Source organism: Populus euphratica, unplaced genomic scaffold (assembly GCF_000495115.2).
Source record: "Populus euphratica unplaced genomic scaffold, PopEup_1.0 scaffold179.1, whole genome shotgun sequence".
Lineage (NCBI taxonomy): Eukaryota > Viridiplantae > Streptophyta > Magnoliopsida > Malpighiales > Salicaceae > Populus > Populus euphratica.
Genome location: NW_011500059.1, coordinates 20,096 through 44,009, shown reverse-complemented (window position 1 = coordinate 44,009; position 23,914 = coordinate 20,096). Strand labels below are relative to the sequence as shown.

The window sequence follows — 23,914 nt, the reverse complement described above, 5'->3', positions numbered from 1 at the left end:
TTTTACACGAAAATAAATAAAAAAAGCAAAGGCTATCACATATAAGTGTGTATTTGGTTCTATAAAAGTTAATAAATAAAAAAAAGCAAAGGCTATCACGGTAAAAAGCAGTATCCAAGACTTTGAAGTAAAAGTAGAAACATTTGTGTGGCATCTCAAAATCCCAAGTACCAGGTAATTATACTTCTTGAAAGCATTGTTTATAGTGGGGCAGAAATTAAGGGAAAAGAACCTCCAGGGTCTACCCATCAACAATAAATAAATAAATTCTAGGAAGGTGGATATTCCTCGACACCTTATCCCACTTTAATCTTCAGGAAATTTTGATGTCCATGATGCATGGCATCACCACCATTATCACAAAGCAAAATTATAACTCACCTTCCCACCATTCCATAATTAATCAAATAATTAGAGGATCCAGAATCCTTAAAAGAAGTAATGCTTTTGATTTCTCAAATTCCTTGCTTTTCTGCGTTTAATTAGCGTTTAATTATTGTTTTAAGATTAAAAAAGGAACGAAAGTAATAAAAACATGGCATGTACTCATGTATCTCATATTTCGAAACACAGAAGTTTTGTTTAAAACTATTTTAAAGACATAAAATCCTTTATGACTTGTAGATTTTATTGACACAATCAAATGCTTAAGAGGGCAAGCAAGCATGTTTGGCAGGAAAGAATGGGGAGCGCGAAGAATAAAAGCTAAACAATTCAAGGATTATGATTGCTTTTCCCATTAAAAGAAGACTTTCCATTGACAGATTCAATGGAGAAGTAGCCCTGAATCAACATGCCTTTATAAGCCCACTTCCAGAAGACAGCCTCACAAGAGGTCCATTAATGGTCTCCAACAAACCAGCAAAACCTATTTGGCATGATAGCCTCCTAGTGTTGCCATTATCGTAAAGCTATGTCATGCTGCCAAACACATCCTATAAAGTACCCTTTTAAGTCTAGGCTCATAGGCCTGCCAACTTTTCAAGTGTGGTCTTAAAATGTATGCTAGTTCATAGACAAGAATAGGACATGACAGCTAGTGCTCTTTACACCCTTGCGACCTTTCTAGATCCATGACCAAAAAGGCTGAGAACCCGAAAACCCTGTGTGCTTTCCCATGTCTAGGTCCTGGTTGTTGCGGAGGACACGGATTCTTACTGAGCTTTCCATACAGAATTTAATAGCAATCTTATTTTTTTGAACTTAAAGAAGGTTAATCAACAGGTGCATCTCAAATACAAGCAAGCTTCACTTTCTTTGATCAGAAGAACAAAAGGCAAAAAAGCACACGGCTTTAGAGATGGGAAAAAGGGGAAATGACTTGAAGATTTCTAGGCCCTCCAATGGTTATTTCATTAGAGAATTACACTTTGTTCCATTTCCTAACAACTCTTCCTAAAGCCTTCTCCTTGCTAGTTTCTTTCTAACTTCGATTCATGTTCTGTTAGAGGATGCCCGAAAATTCCCAATGGCCAGATGTGTTCGGTACTACTACTGTAATAACTAATTGTAGCTCATCAGCTCCTGTGATGCCATGCTCATCAGCTCTCCAGTGATGCCCTCACCTTCAAAGTCCCAGCAAAATGTAGTAAACCAGTGTGATGGGTAGAGCAATTAGCATACCAAATATAACTCTGCGGCCACATGAAAATCAGGATATCAAAAACAAAGACAAAAGACAGTACAATACTAAATAAAGCATAATTAAGGGATTACAAATCATTAATGCTTGTATGTGGTACATTAACGAGCAAGTTACAGTTCAGCGATTGATGTGGAAGCTACAGCAAATATATGCGAATTTTCTAATAATGTCGTAAACTACTTAGCATTAAGATTCGTGAAAAAAGCAAATCTTTACAATGAACCATCACTATCATTCATGATCCCATGAAAACGATTTATGAACAAGCACAATAATTTCTTTCCGGAAGTGTTTTGAGTTTCTAAAAATAAACGCAGTTCAGCAGGAATTATATTAGAGTAAAAAACAGGATTTAGAGTATCGAACCCAGTGCTCAGTATGTCAGGATGAACATTATATTCTTTTGCAAAGACAAAGGGCACAATCCCTTGTGGAAGAGCTGCCTGAAAATTCAAAACACTGTTCTGTCAACTGATAAAACAAGTAGAATACGTGTAAACAAAAAATTGTCTATAGACATGGTGTGATATTCATATGACTATTCTCAGGGTTTTACCTGCACTATGGCAATGCGCAGCAGATCTCCTCGTAGACCAACAGCAAATGAAGCAGCAGCCATGACTGCAGGACCAGTGAGGAATCTAACACCCATGGCAAAGGAAGCAATTGAGTTTCCACAGGCGATAATCCTGGGCTGCAATGCCATGAACAAACCTACAAACCCACAAAATAATTTTAATTAGTCAACAATGACAGGCCCTTTCCAAATTGCAGCCAAGTTACCAAGATAGATCAAGCAAACAAGTCAAGAAATCGTTTAATAGAGTCTGATTATTGACTTACCAAGACTAAACATGGCCATCCCAAGACCAGCATTAGATAGAATAGCTATTGAATCAGCAATGATCGCGGGCATCATTATATTCCACCTGTTATATTGCAAATACTTTCTGAGGTAATGTATCGAACGGGAGAAAAGTTCTCAATAAACTGAATGGCGAGTTGTATAGTCTAGCATCATACTTGAATGAAACAAGAGACCAGGTGAGGCCAATCAGGCTGGAATAGGTATTTGGATTTCTTATAAGTTTTCTCCACACCATAATGAGAATGAGTCTTGTCATAACGCTAGTAGGAGGCATGACAGTTGGCTTGGCTTCATCATTAGCAGCACTCTTTGGGTGTAGCTCGGCTGTAGAGCTTGAACCAAGCTTAGAAAGCACTGGACCATCCCGATCCACTCCATTTGGTCCAGGTCTGTTTCCAAAGCTGAACTCATCTCGACCAAAATCATCATAATCTAAACATCACAATTAAAACACATCAGTGCCCGGGAAAATAACACCAGCATGAAACAGAGGATTCTGTTATTTTAAGAAGCAAGTAAAACAATGCCATAATACTCTAAACATGAACATTAACACTAATTGTGTTACACAATACCAGCAAGGTTACACAACTAGAGATGTCACCATGACTTACCAGTTATGAAAGTAAGGAAATAAAGACAAAAATAAAGGGGACGCCTTGTTGATAAAAGCATCAAAGCCATGCCCACGCTAAAGCAAAGGCAAAATGGAAAGCTACGAAAAAAAAGTGCAACAAACAAAAACCAACAAATCCCACTTGACATAACAGAAAAATAAGTAAGCTTTCTCCAATGAAAAAACCGCTAATATTCAACAAGACAAAAACAGTTTTCCCAAGAGACACAAGGTTCCAAGAAATAATCCACAACTCTTCTGCCCAATAACTTGTAATCACAATCACAACATGTAAGACACCAACATAATCCAAAAACTCAAACAAATACCGTCCAGTTTTAGTGTTTATACCTTTATGGTTAGCTACCCCACCGAGGTCATTGCCATAATCTCCTCCCTTAAAGACATGTAGGCCACCTTCTGATACTGGTGAAGCACTTGAACTCCAAACAAACATATGCAAATCCTTGCCATTCTCAGCCCCATTTGCCTTCTTTTTACCCCCAGGAGAAAAGAGTCCAGCATTTGGTGGGGCAGGATAAGCACTTCCATTTGCTCTTGGAACATTACCAAATACCCCAAGTCCTCCACTTTCTTCATCGAATTGCAAGTTAGTGAAGTTAGAGTGTCTTGGACTCGCATTCTTGCCATTAACCATGGAATAAAAATCGGTATGGTTAAAACTCGATGCTCTTGGGGTAGGATTCCTTGAGGATTGTAGAGAGTATATCTCTGCATTGGTCAAATTAGATGGTCTAGGAGTCAATGAAAGACCAGAATTTAGACCATGCGACATGTGAGAAAAAACTTCTGATCTTGAACTAGTTGATTTCCGAACAGTAACATGTAACTTCCCATCTTCACCGACTTCAGCATCAGTTTGCAATGGCTCTCTACCATCTAAAGAAAGAATATCAGAATCAACCCTGAAGGATATTATAGAGCCAGCTGTGTCAGGAAACTGTTCACCAATCAAGATTCTAGCTCCTCTATACTCAAACAAGAACAGCATCAATGTGTACCATATTATGCATTGAAGAACAACTATTTGGACCATGAGACTCCCTGAGGAATCTCCATACATTCCCTTCAACAAAGGGATGCCCATAACAAGAGTGTTTGGGAGACTAGAGAGTGAAAACAAAGTAATGGACCATTCAAGGGAGCCTCTGGAGCTAGCTCTGGACCAAATAGCTAAAACCACCAAGACAATAATTTTTTGAAGAGTATCTGCAGCAATGAACCTCAAGTTCATAGCATAGGGGTTGTTGGTGGAAATGAAGTGAAAAGAAAGCAAGGGTACTGCAAACAGAGCAACAAATCTGTTGATCCCTGAACATTGATCAGGGCTAAAGATTTTCCACCATTTGACAGAACCATAAGCCAAAATCATGGCCACATAGAGGGGTACCACAGCTGTAAGGACATGGTAGAGGTCTACGATACTGATCATCGTTGCTTTATCAAGTTTAGTTTTTAAGAGAGGTTTTGGGAGTTTTAAAGAGTACCCAGATGAGAAATAGAGTTAACAGTGAAACCCAGAGAGGTTTCGCAGATTATGCAAGACAGATTAGACCCCTCATAATTTTCTCACTTTTTCCCTCAGGTTTTCCCTCGTTTTCTCTGCTGCCAAACTAGTTAGAAACAGAATTTAGAGTACTATTTTTTCAAAGACAGAGGGTATCTATATACCTAAGGCCCTGTACTGGAGGGGGGGGCAGCGTCGCTGTGTGTGTGTGCGTGGAGTGAGAGAGGAAAAGGACTAGCCAGCAGCATATCAGATAGAAAAAGAAACGAGTGAAAAATGAAGAGAAAAACAGATAAAAAAGATTCTCACACTCCCACTTTTATTTCTGTGTTCTTTTCTAATTTTTATTTTTTTGTATTAAAAAATATAGCTTCTGTTTTTCATTTTTTTTCAAATTATTTCTTATTAATGTAACTCAAAATTAATATTTTTTTTAGGTATCATTCAATAATTTTAATAAATTAATATAAAAAATCAAAAATAACATTATGTTAATATTTTTAAATTGAAAAACACTTTAAAAAATATCATAAATTATGCTATCAAACACACATGTGATTATATATATATATATATTAAGAGTGTTTTGCAAGTTGTATATTATTGATGCTTTATCATTGGTTTTTTAATATAAAGTATAAACCTCTTGCAATTCTGAGAAATTCCTGACACGCAATTCTTGATAAATAGATGGTGATCGAGAAATGAGAAGCCAAACTGGGCTTTCAGTGATCTTTTGGTAGTGGAAACGCACGTCTCTTAAGTTGAGGGACTGGTTTGGAATATTGCTGAAAGTTAATTTAATTTATAACTCATCACTGTGTAAGTAAAAGTATGATTTTTTTACTTGATAGGTTTTTTAAAAATTTTATTTACTATTGTGTGCGTTGATAGAATCTTTTTTATAGTTATTAAAAATATTTATCTTTTTATATTTTTATATGAAAATGCAAACACAGGACAACAGTAATATATAAAATCTATCTATGCTTATGGAAAAGTGTTTTGTTGGTGATTACAAAACATACTATCTCGCTTTAAAAAACCTATACATGTAAGAATTTTTTTTTAAAAAAAAAGAAGAAAAAAAAAACTTGACTCTGTGCAAGGAAAAATAAATTACATGACAACATAAAATATGTGTAAACATGTAAATTCAAATATGTTTATAATTATAAATTGCTAAAAGATGAATTTCAAATAAATTTATTTTTAAACATGTTCGCAAAAAAATTTTTTTTTTATTTTTAATAAATTAAGATATCTAGGTTATCTTATATATACCATAGATAATTTTAAAATTTATTAAATACTCTGCAAGTTTAGTGAACAAATAAAACATCATAGATATAATAAGCATACACAGAAATAATCAAACTTAGATGTAGAGAAAGAAAATAAGCTCATCTTCTATTAGACCACGACTTCAAGCACAATAAAAAAAATATTTTTAATATTATTAGTAGAGATGGTTTATTAAAAATAGATTATTTTTAAGAAAAATTCATTTATTATTTTCAACCACTTAGATAATGAATGTATTTATGGATAAACGAGCTAAAATAAAAATACAAACTTCTTAAAACTTTTCAATGATTATTGTATTTTTTATGCAATATTAACATTATAGCATGCTAGTATGTAAATTTTGCGCCGTGTCTTGTTAAGAAGAAGGAGTAATATTAACCAAATTCTCTTTTTTAAAAAAAGGAGCTAATCCTATTTTTATATCACTTTCATATTTACATATCATATAAACTCTTGACAACATAAAATAAGCTTTTTAAATCACTTCTAACCAATATAGTACTTTATTTGCACTTCATTTTGACTATATAACTCTAAAGGTGCTTAACAAATAAATTAATAAAGACAAGTAAAAATAAAATACAAAAATAAATTGTGTCCCTAGTTACTTTATATTAAAAAAACTACTACTGTTTTCTTAGATTAACCTCAGCTCCTTGGACCAAAAGGATTCATGAAATCTATGTTGTTTCTCCTGACAAATTTCATAATTAACAATGGAAAGAATTGTTTAAAAATAAAAATTCTTAAAAAAATTAATATTGTCACTTCTGTTCATGCCACATAAAAATTTAAAAATTTTTATGTATTTTTTTGTATAATCTTGACACGTTAAACATGTTACCGTATAAATTAAATTTTAAAAAATAAAAATAATATTATCTTAATATAATTCTAAACAAAAATTACTTTTTTTACAGCAATCTCTACCTCAAGGGACTAACGACAAATCCACATGCAAAAAGCATATTCACCATGTGAATTTTTCGATAATTTTACCTTCCTTTTTCACTTTTTTCTTTGCAGCCCTCCGGTGCAGGTCTAGCGCTGCCTTTCCTGCGTTTAACCTGGTTAGCAGGAGGCTTGTTAGTCAAGATCCAGACATCGATTTTACTTCCACAAAAACTTGTTGACTGGGCGGAGTTGTTGGAATCTTTCTTAAGACAACACCTAAGTCTTTTTGTATGAACTAATTAATGCTTAATTATATGTTTATTTTTTACAAGGAATATGGTCCACGGAGTTGACGAAGAAGAAAAGCCTTGACGTGCTTCGATATCAAGCAGCTATATATCTCTATAGTAGAGCACCTCTAATAAAAGATGTTCTTTTAAAGAGATAAATTGGTAAAATAATATTTTAAATAGTATAAATATAAATTTTTTTATTATGTATATTTAAAAAAAACTATTTAGAAAGCCAATTTTATTAGAATGAAATAAATAAATGTTTTATTTTTTTAATAATTTCAATATTTTTTTTTTCATATGGCTAAATTTAATTAGTTTATTTTTTTATTGACTCTGCATTATTAATTTTGATTCTTTTAAAAGATGTCCAGGAATAGCATTTACGAGGAAGAAAAGATATTTTAATATTTTATTTAGATTTTCCTCTAAAATATAAAAAATTAACAAAAAAATTAAAATATTAATTTTTTATTTTTCACTGTTCATTTAGCTTCTCCATTAAAAATGCTCTAACACCTGCTAGCGAATAACTACTCGGAAGAAAACAATTATTATTTTTGTGGCATCGATCTTCAAATTGGTATGCTATTCACTGTTAATAATAAAAGCTATTTAACTAAATAAATGTTTTTTCTAATATAATTGGATAAAAAAACAGAACTATCACGAGTATTAAAAATGTTATTGATGACTACATTAAAGTTGAAAATGCTAAGAAATAAGACATTACGAAACCACATTAATTTGTAAAAAATCATCTGAAACTGTAATTATGGTTATTTTTTAAAATATTTTTAATTATAAATATATTAAAATAATTTTTTTATTTTATAATTTTTTTTTAATATCAGTGTATCAGAATAATTTAAAAATATCAAAAAATATTAAATTCAAATAAAAAAATTTAATTTTTTTAAAAACACTTTAAAAATACAAAAACAAATAAAAAACATCAAAGAACTATTTGCAACTATTTTTATTTTTTAAATTTTTTTTATATTTGACAGATATATTATTTTCACCCTCCAAGTTGCAAGAAAACAAACTTGACAAGCAAAAATGCCCCGATTCTTTGCTATATATTTTGCTCAACAAATGTGACAAGTTACAATTAATATCCTCTGTGATGGAAATCACCAAGAATTGCCCGTGAAATGGACATCGATCACTCAAGACGATCCTCGTTCTTCTTATTTTGCATAGTATATATATATATATATAAAGACTGAAAAAACCCGATGGAATGTTCCATTGACATATAAATTCTATTTTGTTAACAATTTATATTATTAATAGATTTAACGATAAAATATTTCATTGAAAAAAGGTTTTATAGGAGTTCGCTATCCATTGATAATTGGTAGTGGAGGTGAACATAAAAAGTCACACCATGAGAGCATTATAGAAACATTAACTACAGTGAATCCTCCGCATCATGACTTCATGGGTTTTGAGGTTCAGGTGTAAGTAAACATGTTTAATTTTGAAAAACATGATATTTATCTAATTATATTTATTAAATTTATCTATTAATATATTTTATTTATTTATTTGAGAAAATAATAATAAAAATACAAACATAAATATAAGTTAAATTAGTCCAATAAAATAAAAGAAAAAAAATCATGAAAAGCTGCATATATTAAAAATACTATATGAATCCATCCATATAAAAAATAAAAACAATTAGAAATAAATTAGAAAAACTCTTTACATATAAATACATAACTAAACAAATAATTGTTATTTAAAAAAAATTCTTCAAACAAAATAAAAAGAGAAAACATACTAATTTAAATATAAATTAAAAAGAAAATAGAGAATAAAAAACCATAAAAATAAACATTAATTTAAATTGACAAGTAGGCATGTCTTGTGCAATTGAGCCCTTTGTTTTTTTTGTTTGCAACTAAAATATATAATATGTCATCTATTCTAATTTTTTTTTAAAAAAAATCAAAGGATGTATTATCTAATTTAATAGATTCTAGTCATTATGATTACCAAAAAGTAAAGGCCTAAGAACAGATATAAAACATTATAGAAATTATTATAAAACTATTCATGGTCTCAAAAAATATTTAAAAATCAAAATCAACCTGAGTACATATATTTGTTTTCCATGAAATTTAAAGATAAAAAAACATATAATATAATATCTCTTAATTAAATGAAACTATTTGACACAAATATTATTTATTTTAGTAATTTAAATCAATATCAACGCCACTTTTATTTTTCTATCATTAAAATTCATTTAACTCTTTCTCTTCTTTCTCAACCAACAATTAAAAAATAATAAAAATAAATTTTCATATCAAAATTAAACTGAAAAAATATTAAGATACTGAATTTGTATAATTTACATTTAAGAATCAAAGTGTATCTTTTATAAAATTTATGATATGTCATCTATGTTTGATATTCTTTTTATTTTGAATCCTTTCTTTTTTATTCTATTTTTTAAATAAAAAATCAAAATTAATTAATCTTCAATTCAACCATAAAAAAATTGAGACCAAGTTAAAAAAACATAAATTTTTATAGAGCTCGTTCGCAGCAACAAGGAAGAAATTGAACAGTGGAACAATGGAGTCTTGAACAATTAAAAACCTACACCTTTTACAGTAATACCCGATGAGAAGAGTCCAATGACCACAGACAACTCCTTCTGCCATGGGAGAGAGTGAGTACAGGAAACATGAAAGGAACCTATCAGCAAAAATAAGAAAGGAAGGGGAAAAGAAAAGAAGAAGCATAAATGATAATACTCTCAAATGCTGGAATGATTGCAGCAGCATACGGGTAGGGAATCTGAATCTCACAACACCATGCGTGACACTTGCTGACTACTGTCATCATTGTTTATGTCCCTGTGGGCCTCAATTTGTTCTTCAATTTTATTTCTGGGTTTGATATTGTGTTTGGTTTTTAATTGAAAATAACATTTCTTTTTTTTATTCGATCTAATTCACAATGTTCATTATAAAAAAGCTCGACAACATCATGACAAGACTCCACTAGCAATAACCTATGGAAATGGATGTAATATACACAGCATTTCTTTCATATTTATAGGATTTTAGTACAATTAATTAGGTACAATTAGGTCACTAGAGACTCAAACAATTTCAGAGCTCAGACAACGAAATGTGCATGTTTCATTTTATATCTTTGGGTTGTCCTGCCACCAAGCGGTGGGCAAATGACTCTTTTTTTTTAATGCTTGTAAGTGTAGTATATCATGATGAGTGTTATTATAGTATAAGATTTTTTTATGAATAATTTTTTGTTTGAAAATATATTAAAATAATTTTATTTTAATTTTAATTTATGTATTTTTAACATTATCCCATCAAAATTATAATAAAATATTTTAAAAATATAAATTTAATATATTTTCCAAGCATATAAAATTAAAAATAAAAGTTGTGTCAAACATCTTCTATTAGCCATTGATTAGGTGATTAATTTCACCTTTTAATAACCAAGCTATTAAACCTTTTGGTAGTTCAATCTAGAATCCAACAAATTTATTTCTTAGCTAATTAAGATGGAGTATAAAAAAATACAAATTCAGAATGAACCCAATTTATCTCAGTGAAAAATGAAAAATAGAAATATGTTTTTTTTAAAAAATCAAAATAAAACGAGCTTTACACCAAAATAACTCAGGATCGGGTTGGGTAGCTGATGCTCCACAGGGCATCTAAACTGAACCAGCCCGTACACAAGGCTCCAATATCTTCGACGAACATCTCTCAATTCATGTCTAGTCATGGTCAGCTAGGGTTCCATGGACTCAGACGTCCATCTCCAGATGGATAGATTCGATATACCAGTACTGTTCATGAAGGAGAATCTCATGATCAATATCCAGAGTTGGGTCAATATCTAATCATAGCTGTAATTCGGTGAACAGAAGTATCCTTATTATTTTAGAGCGTAAAAGGTAAACATGGAGGAGATGTTCCCGAGTAACAAATGAGACGAGAGGTCCCTAAAGTTGCAGCGGATACAATGAGAACCCACCTGAAGATGTTACATGTAATTCTCCAAAATAAAATAAAAAAAACTATATCTTATAGCTAGCCCACGAAAATTAAGTCAAAGTGGTCCAAACTTTCATTTCCATGATAAGTAGACCAAGCATCAAGCATGTATTTTGTCACCATTAACCTGAATCATTGGAAAATCTCCTTTTAGGAGCTCCCATCAACCAAACTGATCTCCCATTGCATGACTACGTAGTAGTGCAACTCAACTTTTATTAGAAACTCCGGACATATAATCAAAGAATAACTAGGTTTTGATAACTTTTCTGGCCTGGGAGGGTGATATGTATATACAGTACATCTATTATTTATTACGTGATTTTTTTTTTTCTGAGAGCTGGGATGAGTGGTCAAATGTATTTTTTTTTAATAAAAACAAATTAACCATGGTCAAGGTGAGAATCATGCCCTTGAAATTTGTTACATGTTTCAAATTCATGAAATTAAATAAACAAAATCAATAATTCTTCATGCATCACCACAACTATCAATGGTGCCCACGTAGAATCCCATACTTTGGTGACAGAAGAAGTAATGAAGTTAAACACAAGTCACTGCTTAGATTTTTCTTTGCAAAAAACATAGAATATACACTAATATAAAGAGCTGTAGATTTATGATCAGCATTCAAGCCAAAAATCAACTTTCTTCTGTAATTACTCTTCTTTAGGGTGTTTATTGCCGTCATTACTGTATATCTGCCCTTAGCCTATGTGATTGCCTGGTATTTCATGTTTCCTTTATCAGTTATTTTGACTCTTTTTTATGAAATTATTATTTTAAAAAACGTAATAGAAGGAGTGTAAAATCAAACGAGCAATATTTCAACCATTGAGATGTCTTTTTTTTTTAATTATGTAAATCAAAATGGATAATAATTCAAGAGATCTTTGTGTGGAATGGCTTCTATTAAATTTGTTTTTACTTCACGTAGAATCATATTACCATTCACTATAACAACTATTTAAAAAAATAAATAAATTATCTTGGTTTGATCTTTCAATACGGTAATATTTTTTAGGAGAATTAATCAAAGTATAGGGTTGTCTTTACCATTTGTTTATTGCAATAAAATAAGTAAATCATCTTTAATAAAAATAAATAAATAAGAATTTTTTTATATTTTTACATTTAAAATACAAAAAAATTACAAATTTATGTTTTTAAAAAATAATACAATCTTGCGGCATGGTGCAAGCCTCTAACTTGTTTATTCCTTTATTTTAAAAATATTTTTGAAAAATTTTAAAAAATATTTTTTATTGATTTTAAATTTATATATTTTAAGTATTTTCAAATTATTTTGATGTGTTGATATTAAAAATAATGTTTAAAAAATAAAATAAAAAAAATTATTATTATCATATATTTTAATATGAAAAATTATTTAAAAAGTAATTATAATTATATTATTAAACAAATAAAATTTATTGCAACTAGGGGGAAAAAATCAGAAAAACACAAATTAAAATTGACTTTTGCAAACTGGCCTTTTGATGCTCGACTTTAAGTGCTTTTGATTTTTACTTCTCTAGCATGGTTCTAAAACAAGAAATTAAAAAAAAAAAAAGTGGGAGAATTATCCTCTTTTTTTAATTATTAGAAAGGAATTATCCAACACAGGGCCGAATAATTGACAGCAGGGACTCGAGAAGCACGAGATCCGTACAGATCTTGGATATCGCGTGACGTTAAACTATCATTAAAAGCGCGTGCTTTTATTGTCCTCTGAAAACTTTATCCCTCTCAACCGACCAAAATCACAGGCTACTCAATTACCCTCCGGTGCTTTCCCCGTTCTCAGGCGGCGCAGCTGTCAAGAAATTACAGCGAGCCTAAAGCAAGCGGTGAAAAGTTTCCCAGCAGCAATTATCACTCCGCCACCAGTCTCTTGCAAATACCCAAAAGACAATACCCTACTCCAACTACGAGTTTTTTAGTAGCACAGTAAATTAAAACATTAATGGAATAATACAGTTTTAATATGTAATGTTTTTCAAATTAATATTTTTATATTTTAAAAGTATTATTGAAACTTTTTAATTTTAAATTTTAAATTTAAATTTAAATTAATATATTTTAGATAATTTTAGATAATTTTGATGTAAAAAATAATTTTTAAATAATTAAAAATATTATTTTAATATATTTTTAAATTAAAAACATTTTAAAAATTAATGACAGCTCAGAAAAACATTATAATTCTAAATTAATAAAAGTTACCTTGCAGTATTTTTAAAAGCTCGTTAGAAGGAGGGTGAAATTAAAATTTTTATGAAATTTTGAATTTTTAAAAATAATATTTTAAATAATTTTAGATTATTTTGATGTAATAATATAAACTAAAAATTAAAAATTAAAAAATATTATTTTAATATATTTCAAAATAATATTTTTTAAAAAAAGACTATCACAAATACTGCTTCAAACAACTTCTAATCCATAACCTTTTCATATCTCCGCTACAAGTATAAACCGTATTATTTCATAAAAATTTACCGTGAATGTGTTATTTTAATAAAATTTTAAACCTTTTATGCTAATAATCAGAAAGAGCCGTTCTTGACTGCCTGGTATCTAGTATCTTGGTAAAAACAACACTGTAGCCAGTGGGCACAGCAGGTGGTCATTTTGTTTTTGTTTTATGCCCTAACAAGGCAACATAACACCAGCACGCATTGGCAGTGAAGAAAAAGCAAGAAAGGGGGAGGGGGGAGAGAGAGAGGTTTTTTCAGTGTAATTAAAGGGACTTTTAATGGAGGATGGGATTTGGTTCTTGAGAATTCTGTCTGTGAATTCTTGAGGATGAGAAGGCATTGTGTTCCTTTGTGGCATTTGTACGTTCCCAAGGCGTAGCCTGTGTTTTTACCTGTTCACGCCGTTTTGTTTGCTGAACAAAACGAGCTCGTATTGTGTCAAGAAAACCAAAAAAGGTCATGATTGCTATTTATGAAATATTGACTTATATTTTTAATATAATATTCAAGATTATTTTAGAAATACAAGATTCAAATTCATATTTATAAAATATTTTTGATTTTTTTATAATTTTGTACTGTTTTTATATATTAATGCTAAAAATAAAATTTAAAAAATGAAATAGTATTGTTTTAATATATTATTAAATAAAAAATATTTTTAAAAACAATAACTAACAAAATGCAAATTAATCGCTGGCAGTAGGCAGTAGGCAGTAGGCAGGGCTACATGCCTGCTTAGACCCATCAAGGATATTAAATTAGCAACTTTGTTTGGTGCTTTTACAAATTAAAATAAGTGCTGTTATTTTAAAGAGACATTTAGCCGAACCCTGGACTCATGCTTTTGGAGCCCAAACATATTGGACCCGGCTCCCATTTCAATCTTATCCAAGACTAGAACCCGTATTGTAGTTCACCGATTTAAAATTTAAGTTGATCTGGATTTATTATTTTTATATGAAATAATACCATTTTAATTATTAAATTACGAATAACCTAATAAGTTGCTTATATTTAATCAAATTAATATAAAAAATAATTTAAAATAAAATCCGATTCAAATCCGATTTTAAATCATTAATAATCTATTTGAAACTAAATTAAATTCAATCTCATATATTTAATTTAAAAATGCAACTATCAATTGTATATATATAATTTTGCAAAATTATTTGGATAAGAATAAGTTTTGCAAACTCTAAAATCGTGAGAAATCAACTCGTACGTGGCAGTTAAAACAATAAATTATTTGGATTCAATGACTCGGGAGAGTATTGAAATGGTTTTAATAAGATTAATGTAATCATTTTTTTATTTGGCTTTTTTTTTTCATTTATAAAACTATTGTTTGAGATAATTCTCAAGTACAGGATGAGTCCCTCTTCATCCGTATTTCTTGACGCAGTGACGTATAAGAGAAATTTAGAATTTTTCAAGTTTTAAAATTACAATCTTAAATTATGGAAAAAACTATAGCATGGGATACTTTAAAACTCAATAATTATTAAAATTATTTAAAAAATAACTTATAAACTGTTTAAACAATTGCTAAATCAGCATGGTTAATTGAAAATAAATTGAATTAAGATATTGAAACTTAACCAATAACTTATTCTGAAAACTAACAAGAAATAAAAGAAATTAAATAGCAACTTTTAGAACGCTAATCCTAACTTTAACAGATCACAGTAGATAATTTAGTATAGATTCAAGCTTGTAAAACACAATAATCAAATATCAATCTGAATTCAATTGAATTAAAAATATATTTGTTTTTTTTTATAAAATTTTATTTTTTAAATTTTTAGCTGCACGGAGTGTTTGGAAGCCCTCCCCTTTCTTTTTAAATGCTTTCTAAAAATACTTTTAACTTGAAAAAATTTTAAATTAATAATTTTTATTATTTTTTGATAATTTTGATATGTTAATATTAAAAATAAAAATATAAAAATAATTAGTTTAATGTATTTTTAATTAAAAAACCATTCTAGTAAATATCTTTTACTACAATTACATATCAAAATATATAAAGAGCTGTGATTTAAAAAAATAATAATTTGTTTATAAATGTATTAAAATAATATATTTTTACTTTTTTTCCACTCTGGGGTATAAAAAATAAATAAAAAATAATTTAAAATAAAAATAGTTGTTTTAGGTAGTTTTAAAACATAAAAAAAATATATGCTTGAAATAAATAGTGTTTTCTTGAATGATAGATAAATCAGGCGTGCGTTGAAGGACTGTTGAAGATGGTGGGTGGATAAAAGGACATGTGGCTGACATGGAAGTGCAACAACCAAACGCGCCATGACAACATAGCAGCAGCTGTGCTCCTGTTAAATACCATGCTGCTATCATGGCACTTGCTCCCCCTTTTTCACAAAAATCCAAAAGCAAGTTTGTTGGCTCATACATCCCGCGGTACTCCGCGTGTTTGATATTTTAATGTGGATTTTTTTACATATATTTTTTATATTCATGCATTATAAAAAAATAATTAAAAATGTATTAATTAATTTTTTTAAATATATTTTTAAATGCTTTTTTTATTTTCATAAAAAAAGAAGAAGACTAACATGCAACTAAACACTTAACAAACCTCCTAGCTATTTGGCTAGCAATTAATATGATTTTTTATATTAGTATTTTAACTTAGGGTTGTTTGGCTTGGTAGCCGAATTGCTGTTTTTGTTTATTTGGTACTTGGCTAACAATTAATATGCATTAAATCACTCTATTCTATTTTTTTTTTCTATTTGCAAAACAACATTAAATGTTTCCTAGTAAATTTCTAGATTATTCTCGAATTGTTATTGGGCCTTTTGACATTTCATAGTAAATTGAAGGGCGCTCAATACCTTCTCTAAACGTTACATCTGCAATTACATCTGCAATTACATCTGCACATTTGTTTGTTTTTTGTTTTTTTGTTTTAAATAGTTTCTGAATTGGTTATGGATTTTGATTTATTTAATATTGAATATATTTAGTTTTTGAAATTCGAAAAAATTTCCCCTCCAAACAAAGAGCCTGAGACAAGGAATACAGCTAGTGACAAGTATATATATTTTTAATCAAAGTATGTTTAATCATTTAAATTAGTTTATATATTTAGCACAGTTTTGAAGGAGCCGTGAAAAGTAATTCTTTTTAAAAACTAAATTTTAAGAAAGAAAATTATTTTTTAATATTTTTTAATACAATAAAAAATAAATTAGAAAATATTTTAGAGTATTTGGTTATGTTATGAAAAATGAGCTGAAAATATCTTATTAATATTTTATTTTTCTCAAGTTTATTAAAATAATAACTAACAAATCTTGCAAATTAAAAAGTTGAACGAGAATTAAATTGAAAAAAATATAATTTCATAAATTATCTTAAATAAAATAAATAATAATTAAAATAACAGAGATCAAATCTAAAACATAAAAAATAAAAGATGAAAAAATTAAAATAATAATAATTAACATTTTATAAATTATTTTAAATAAATAAGTAACAATCAAAATCAAAAGAATGACACCAAATTTGATAGATAATTTTTTTAAAAAAATAATAAGAAAAAAATAACAATTATAAAATAATGATAAAAAATAGTATAAAAATTAAATTTTAAGAGATAAAATTAAAAAATAAATATTAAAAATAAAATATATATAGCAATCAAATCAAAAGTTTGAGCATCAAATTTGATATAATAAATAAATAATTTGATATTTTTAAATTTTTTATAATTTTCAAAAAGTGTTCTCTATCCAATTTGTTTTAGAAAAATACTTTTTTAAAAATCAAGCTAAATTTTTTTGATTTAAAATTATTTTTTATTAATCAATTTTTTCAATAAAAATAAATACTGAAAATTTTTAAAAATTATTTTTTAAATACAAACACGGCGTAAAACTAAAAAAATACATAGAATTCTCATGAATCTTCTAATTGTTTAACTACTGTATTAAAAAAAGTTACGTTTACTTGCCTTCTTCACTGTTGATTTCAAAACGAAGAAGGTGGGAATCTTTATGTTTTTTTCAATTAAATATTTTTTAATTTTATATTTTAATATTTAAGTAAATTTAAATTTCTCTTCTATTTTTTTTAGCTTTTTATAAGCTCGCAGTAAATTTAAACAAAAATCTCCGCTTCTAGTTGGTGTTTGCTGGGAGTGTATATTTTTTATAACCATATCATTACATAAAGCATAATTTTAAAAATAAAATTATTAAATGAAATAAAGTTCATAATTTAAATTTTAAATTTAACAAGTTAAGTGTGAATATTAAAAATATTAAATTAAACTATATTTTTTTATCAATAATTTAAATAATTTTTAAATTTATTAAGCAAATATAATTATATTAAGACAATTCTCATGTATATTAATTTTAAATTCATGCTAGATAAAAAATTAAGTAAAAAAATTCAATACTAGTTTATACCAAATTTAATAACAACATCAAATAATATTTTATTACGAAGCTAATTTTTACAGCGGATAGTCTCTCACTAAATTAAAAATATAACAATAAGTCTTAATTCATAAAAAAATAAAAAGGCTGGAAGATCCACAAATCTTTGATCGACTTTGCCAGGACTCACCAATCGTGAGGGATGGTTGTCTAGCGGCGGCACTGCTCCTGCAATACTTTTTTAAAAATCAAGCTAAATTTTTTTGATTTAAAATTATTTTTTATTAATCAATTTTTTCAATAAAAATAAATACTGAAAATTTTTAAAAATTATTTTTTAAATACAAACACGGCGTAAAACTAAAAAAATACATAGAATTCTCATGAATCTTCTAATTGTTTAACTACTACATTAAAAAAAGTTACGTTTACTTGCCTTCTTCACTGTTGATTTCAAAACGAAGAAGGTGGGAATCTTTATGTTTTTTTCAATTAAATATTTTTTAATTTTATATTTTAATATTTAAGTAAATTTAAATTTCTCTTCTATTTTTTTTAGCTTTTTATAAGCTCGCAGTAAATTTAAACAAAAATCTCCGCTTCTAGTTGGTGTTTGCTGGGAGTGTATATTTTTTATAACCATATCATTACATAAAGCATAATTTTAAAAATAAAATTATTAAATGAAATAAAGTTCATAATTTAAATTTTAAATTTAACAAGTTAAGTGTGAATATTAAAAATATTAAATTAAACTATATTTTTTTATCAATAATTTAAATAATTTTTAAATTTATTAAGCAAATATAATTATATTAAGACAATTCTCATGTATATTAATTTTAAATTCATGCTAGATAAAAAATTTGGTAAAAAAATTCAATACTAATCTATACTAAATTTAATAATAACATCAAATAATATTTTATTACGAAGCTAATTTTTACAGCGGATAGTCTCTCACTAAATTAAAAATATAACAATAAGTCTTAATTCATAAAAAAATAAAAAGGCTGGAAGATCCACAAACCTGTAATCGACTTTGCCAGGACTCACCAGTCGTGAGGGATGGTTGTCTAGCGGCGGCACTGCTCCTGCGTCGAGTGGTATGGAGGTTTGACCTCGCGACTCTGCTGGATCATGACAACATCGTATTGATTTTTTTTTTTTTTGATTTCTTGACGATAGAGGGAGAAGTATCGAGTGGTATGGAGGTTTGACCTCGCGAGTCTCCTCGATCACGACGACATCGTATTGATTTCTTCTTTTTTTCTTTTTCTTTTTCTTGATTTCTTGACGATAGAGGGAGAAGCTCTGTAATTATTTAAAGGAAACAAAAAAACAGAAGAAGAAATGATATCTAAAACTGAGAAAACGTGCAAGAACGAGAGTCTCCCTCCCAGTTTTATTTTAAAAATATTAAATTACTTATTTTTTAATATTGTTTTATAATCTTGATGTATCAATATTTATTTAAAGAAGTAATTTTACAAGAATCGAAATATTTACTTTGCAGTATTAGAAAACTCCAAATCGACTACTTCCTTTTAGGATGGGCCCATGATATTAAAATCACACGTGGAAATATCATCAGATGTATTCAATGAAAAAATGAAGACGTAATTATAGAAAAAAGTCAAACCAATCAATTATATAATATAGTTATAAAATTAAAATTAAAAAAACCCTCAACTATGAGTTAATGTCCCGTTTCCTTCCCTCTCGTCCTCCACCCCTTTATCACCTAACCTTTTCGTTCCTTCCTTCCCAACTATTGCCACGCGTCCTTTCTAGTCGTTTCAGCACCCCACAGGTCCCTCTAATTCAACATTTAGTCACATTTAACTCTGTAGTTCTTAAGATAACAACTGGGCCCTTGTTATATAAATTTCTATTAAAAACCACAATCATACTTATCAAACTCAATTTATAAGCCACCTTATGACTTAGATTGATTTGATTTGATCTTATTAAGGCTTGATTAGATTAATTTTAAAGATTTTCCTCCCTTTAATTATTATCCTGAACAATATCATTAATGATACCATTTTAAGATAAATCCAAGTTAATTTATTAAATTTTAAATTTATTTAATCAACTCATAAATTGAGTCTTAGACTGTATTAGGTATCAAGTGTGCTCTAATAATAACGATCACAATTATTATTTACACAAGATCACCCATAAATTGGCTTGGTTTGGTAGTTTTAGCATTGAATGTCAACAAAAAATTGGATGGATGGAGGGAGTAATTCCATCCTAAAATTCAAGTTTGAAGGACCAATTTGATTTTCTTTGAACTACAAGGTTCAACATGACTTGTTAACCAGACGGACACAAGTGCAATTCTTCGTGGACAATATATTATATGACTACAAGTCCCCTGCATCTCATCCTCTCAGTTAGAGATCAACATTCCCACTAACCAAATACTAAGAAGAAAAAAAAATGTCAACCAAAGTAGCAACCCAGTTCGAGCCATGGTGTGATTTAAGGAACAAAGTGGTTCTAGTAACTGGTGCATCATCTGGTTTAGGCAAGGACTTTTGTCTTGACTTGGCCAAAGCTGGTTGCAGGATTTTAGCAGCAGCTCGTCGTGTAGATCGTTTAAAGTCTTTATGTGATGAAATCAATCAGATGAGTTTGTCTTTCCCTACTCCCCCCTCAACAACTGAGGTGGATATTCAGCCGCGCGCGGTGGCGGTGGAGTTGGATGTTTCTGCTGATGAAAATACTATTGATAAGTGCGTACAGAAAGCTTGGGATGCTTTTGGTGGGATTGATGCCTTGGTTAATAATGCTGGTGTTAGAGGTATTGGTTAAAGAATTTTAGAAAGTTGGGTTCCTTTTGTTTTTGGGGTTCAAAGAATGGGTTCTTTTAATTTTATGTTTTTTAATTGTTGGATCAATTGCATTTTTTTTAATGTTTTTTGGATGTGGGTTTATGGCAGGAACTGTAAGGGATCCATTGGAATTGTCTGAGGAGGAATGGAATCATGTTATAAGAACGAATACGACAGGAACTTGGCTGGTTTCGAAGGCTGTTTGTATACGAATGCGTGATTCGAAACGAGGAGGATCAGTGATTAATATAGCTTCTATTGCTGGTCTTAATCGTGGACAATTGCCTGGAGGCGTTCACTACGTTGCTTCAAAGACAGGCGTGAACGCCATTTCAAAGGTGATGTATGTTATGTGTGATTTAAGAACGTTGGCAATCTCATTTTGATTTCTGAGATCATCTATTATTTTTAGCATGATTTTGAAGTTCAAAATACCGACAGGAGGATAATGATTATTTTGAAAAAATAAAAATAGAGAGATGCAACAGAGGAGAAGTGGGAGGATAAAGAGTCTTCAAAATGAAGAAACAACCAAATAATTAAAATAATCTGAACTCTGGATTATTTTAAGTTAATTGGTTTTAACTTTGAGTTTATTTCTAGATCTATTCATGTAATTCTAAATTTATTACACAATATTAATATGATTAAATCTATTTCCATGCAAGCAGTAGTTTAATTATAAAAATAACTAAATAATTAAAACAACTTGAATATAAAGTAAACTTGATAACTTAGGATAGGAAATAAATACTTATATTCATAAGAGTGATTCATATTTTAATTATATCCACAAATTGAAATTCCTGGATAACAGATCTTTTTGATATTTTTAGTTTATGGGATTGAAACTATAAGCATATTGATTGCAAAGAAAATTGTAAGCCTACTTGTTTATCGCCTACAGAATTATCACATACAAGCTATTGCCTGCTGGTTTTCAGGTTTGAAAAGTCCTGAGAATTTGATAAAATTGCAATGTAGTGATTTGAGTTTTTTTGTTGAAATGTTCAGTTGTCTTGAATGTTTCTTGCAATCCGCCTTACATAATCAGTCGAGTGATGGTAATTGTTGATAACCTCTCATCTTTTAAGGTTCTCCACTAAACTATCTGTCAATTGTTAATAATCTTTTATCTTTCAGAGTTCTTTCCACGATCTCACGTCTAGAATAATTACTGCTGTCTTTTAATTACACTACTGGTTATGCCTGTTTATTACACGTTTGTTCTTTTATATATGCAGTAACCCTTATCTTCTAAGTTTATTTTAGTTATCCAATTATCAGATAGTTATCTTCTAACTCTCTCTATCTATTTCCCATAAAAATTTATAATATAACACCTATACTAAAACTTTGTAGTCTTAACTGCACGGGACCTCTACTCCATAGATTAGAGTATAAAAAAAATTATTTCGGTCATGTTTAGATGGCCCTAAGATGTTAAATCCTACAAAGAGAGGAACGGTTTATCAACGAAAAGATAGGACAGACCAGCTATCATGTGCAAAATCTTTCCTTGATGTGCAGTGATTGTTTCGAGAGGAAGAATATAAGCATGTCATTAAGGTATGAACTCTCTGTGAGGATTATATTTGACAAGATTAGAATCACCTAACCTGAAAATAGAGTGTAGTACTTGGGAGGGAAAACGTAGCAAGGAAAGCTATATAAATTATAAGGTAAATGAACAAAAATATACAGAGAGGTAACAAGGGCAATGAAAGTTTATGTCTGGTTCATCGATGGTACGAATTAGCGTGTGGGAAGCAGACTGGCACAGGTAAGAACTTCAGTTGCTTTCTTAATATTTTCCTTTCCCTTCGTTGCCCTCTCTCTGCTTGTTTTGTTGGCCAGCTTTCACATCCCGACAGTCTTATCTTGGTAAGCCATCGAATCCATTTCTTTGGATCATGATCTTGAGAGCTAGATCATCCTTGTCCGTTCCACACTATGAAACAGAACTGAGATTTAATTTCTATGTGGTGTGACTGACAACTCTGAACTGTTGCTTCGGCTCAACCCTCAATATGAACTTCGATAGTCCCCGAGTCTTGTTAAGATTACCGAACTAGGTGTCCAATCAAGATGTCCTCATGAGATGTGGAGGCCTTTCATGTGCCTTCTGCTTTCAATGGTTACCTAACTATTTTCATCAAATTCTTTATGTTGTTCAAAGTTTTTCGATCTGTATTTTTTTCCCCTGCTTTTCTGGAACAGGATTCATATTGAAATATTGAAACTGATGATGATGGGAATATCAGGTTATGGCTATGGAATTGGGAGCATACAATATCAGAGTGAACTCAATATCACCCGGACTTTTCAAATCGGAGATCACACAGGGCCTTATGCAGAAGGACTGGCTCAGTAATGTTGCTCTGAAAACAGTCCCTTTGAGAACATTTGGCACAGCAGATCCAGCATTAACATCACTTGCTCGCTACCTAATCCACGATTCTTCAGAATATGTGACAGGCAACAATTTCATTGTCGATGCTGGGGCAACCCTACCAGGGGTCCCTCTATTCTCTTCCCTTTGAAACTCAATGTACCCCCATTATTTACTAGTTTGAGCTTTCAGATGCCTGCTGCACAGTGTTTGTCAGTGGAGAATCTTTTAATTGCGTTTGCTCAAGTACTTCCATGTGATTCTTTTCTTTTCCGAAGATGAATTTTCATGCGATTCTTTGATGCTTTCTTTTGTAAGGTGAGGTAATAATGAAGTTTATTGGTGGCTTTTTGGATGTTGGGTTTGGTTTGGTCGAAGATGAGTTCAGCTTCGGAAGCAGACCTGGACCTAATGGGGTGGGACCGGGATGCCCCTATGCTTGCTAAGCTTGGGTTAAGCTCCACAGCAGAGCCTCACCCAAAGACCGGTCCTAGTAGTGAACCCAGGCCTACGGCAAGGCCTTCTCCTAGTGTTACGGGCTCAGTCTGGTTATGGTGTGGGCGAGAACTTCCTAGGA

The 23,914-nt window shown here is 29.8% G+C and overlaps 2 protein-coding genes across 2 annotated transcripts; one reads left to right on the top strand and one right to left on the bottom strand.

Moving 5' to 3' along the window:
* Positions 1 to 1,169: 1,169 nt before the first annotated feature.
* Positions 1,170 to 4,869, bottom strand: LOC105107982 (probable auxin efflux carrier component 1b). Its single transcript, XM_011002106.1, has 6 exons — positions 3,481 to 4,869; positions 2,669 to 2,945; positions 2,489 to 2,574; positions 2,202 to 2,359; positions 2,012 to 2,088; positions 1,170 to 1,634 (listed from the first exon to the last, which is right to left on the bottom strand). The coding sequence occupies exons 1-6, from the start codon at positions 4,580 to 4,582 to the stop codon at positions 1,568 to 1,570; spliced, it is 1,767 nt and encodes a 588-aa protein (XP_011000408.1). The 5' UTR covers positions 4,583 to 4,869; the 3' UTR covers positions 1,170 to 1,567.
* Positions 4,870 to 20,480: 15,611 nt separating this feature from the next.
* LOC105107981 (3-oxoacyl-[acyl-carrier-protein] reductase, chloroplastic-like) lies at positions 20,481 to 23,694 on the top strand. Its single transcript, XM_011002105.1, has 3 exons — positions 20,481 to 20,914; positions 21,054 to 21,283; positions 23,210 to 23,694. Exons 1-3 carry the CDS (start codon positions 20,551 to 20,553, stop codon positions 23,486 to 23,488), a joined length of 873 nt encoding a protein of 290 aa, XP_011000407.1. The 5' UTR covers positions 20,481 to 20,550; the 3' UTR covers positions 23,489 to 23,694.
* The last annotated feature ends 220 nt before the right edge of the window (positions 23,695 to 23,914 follow it).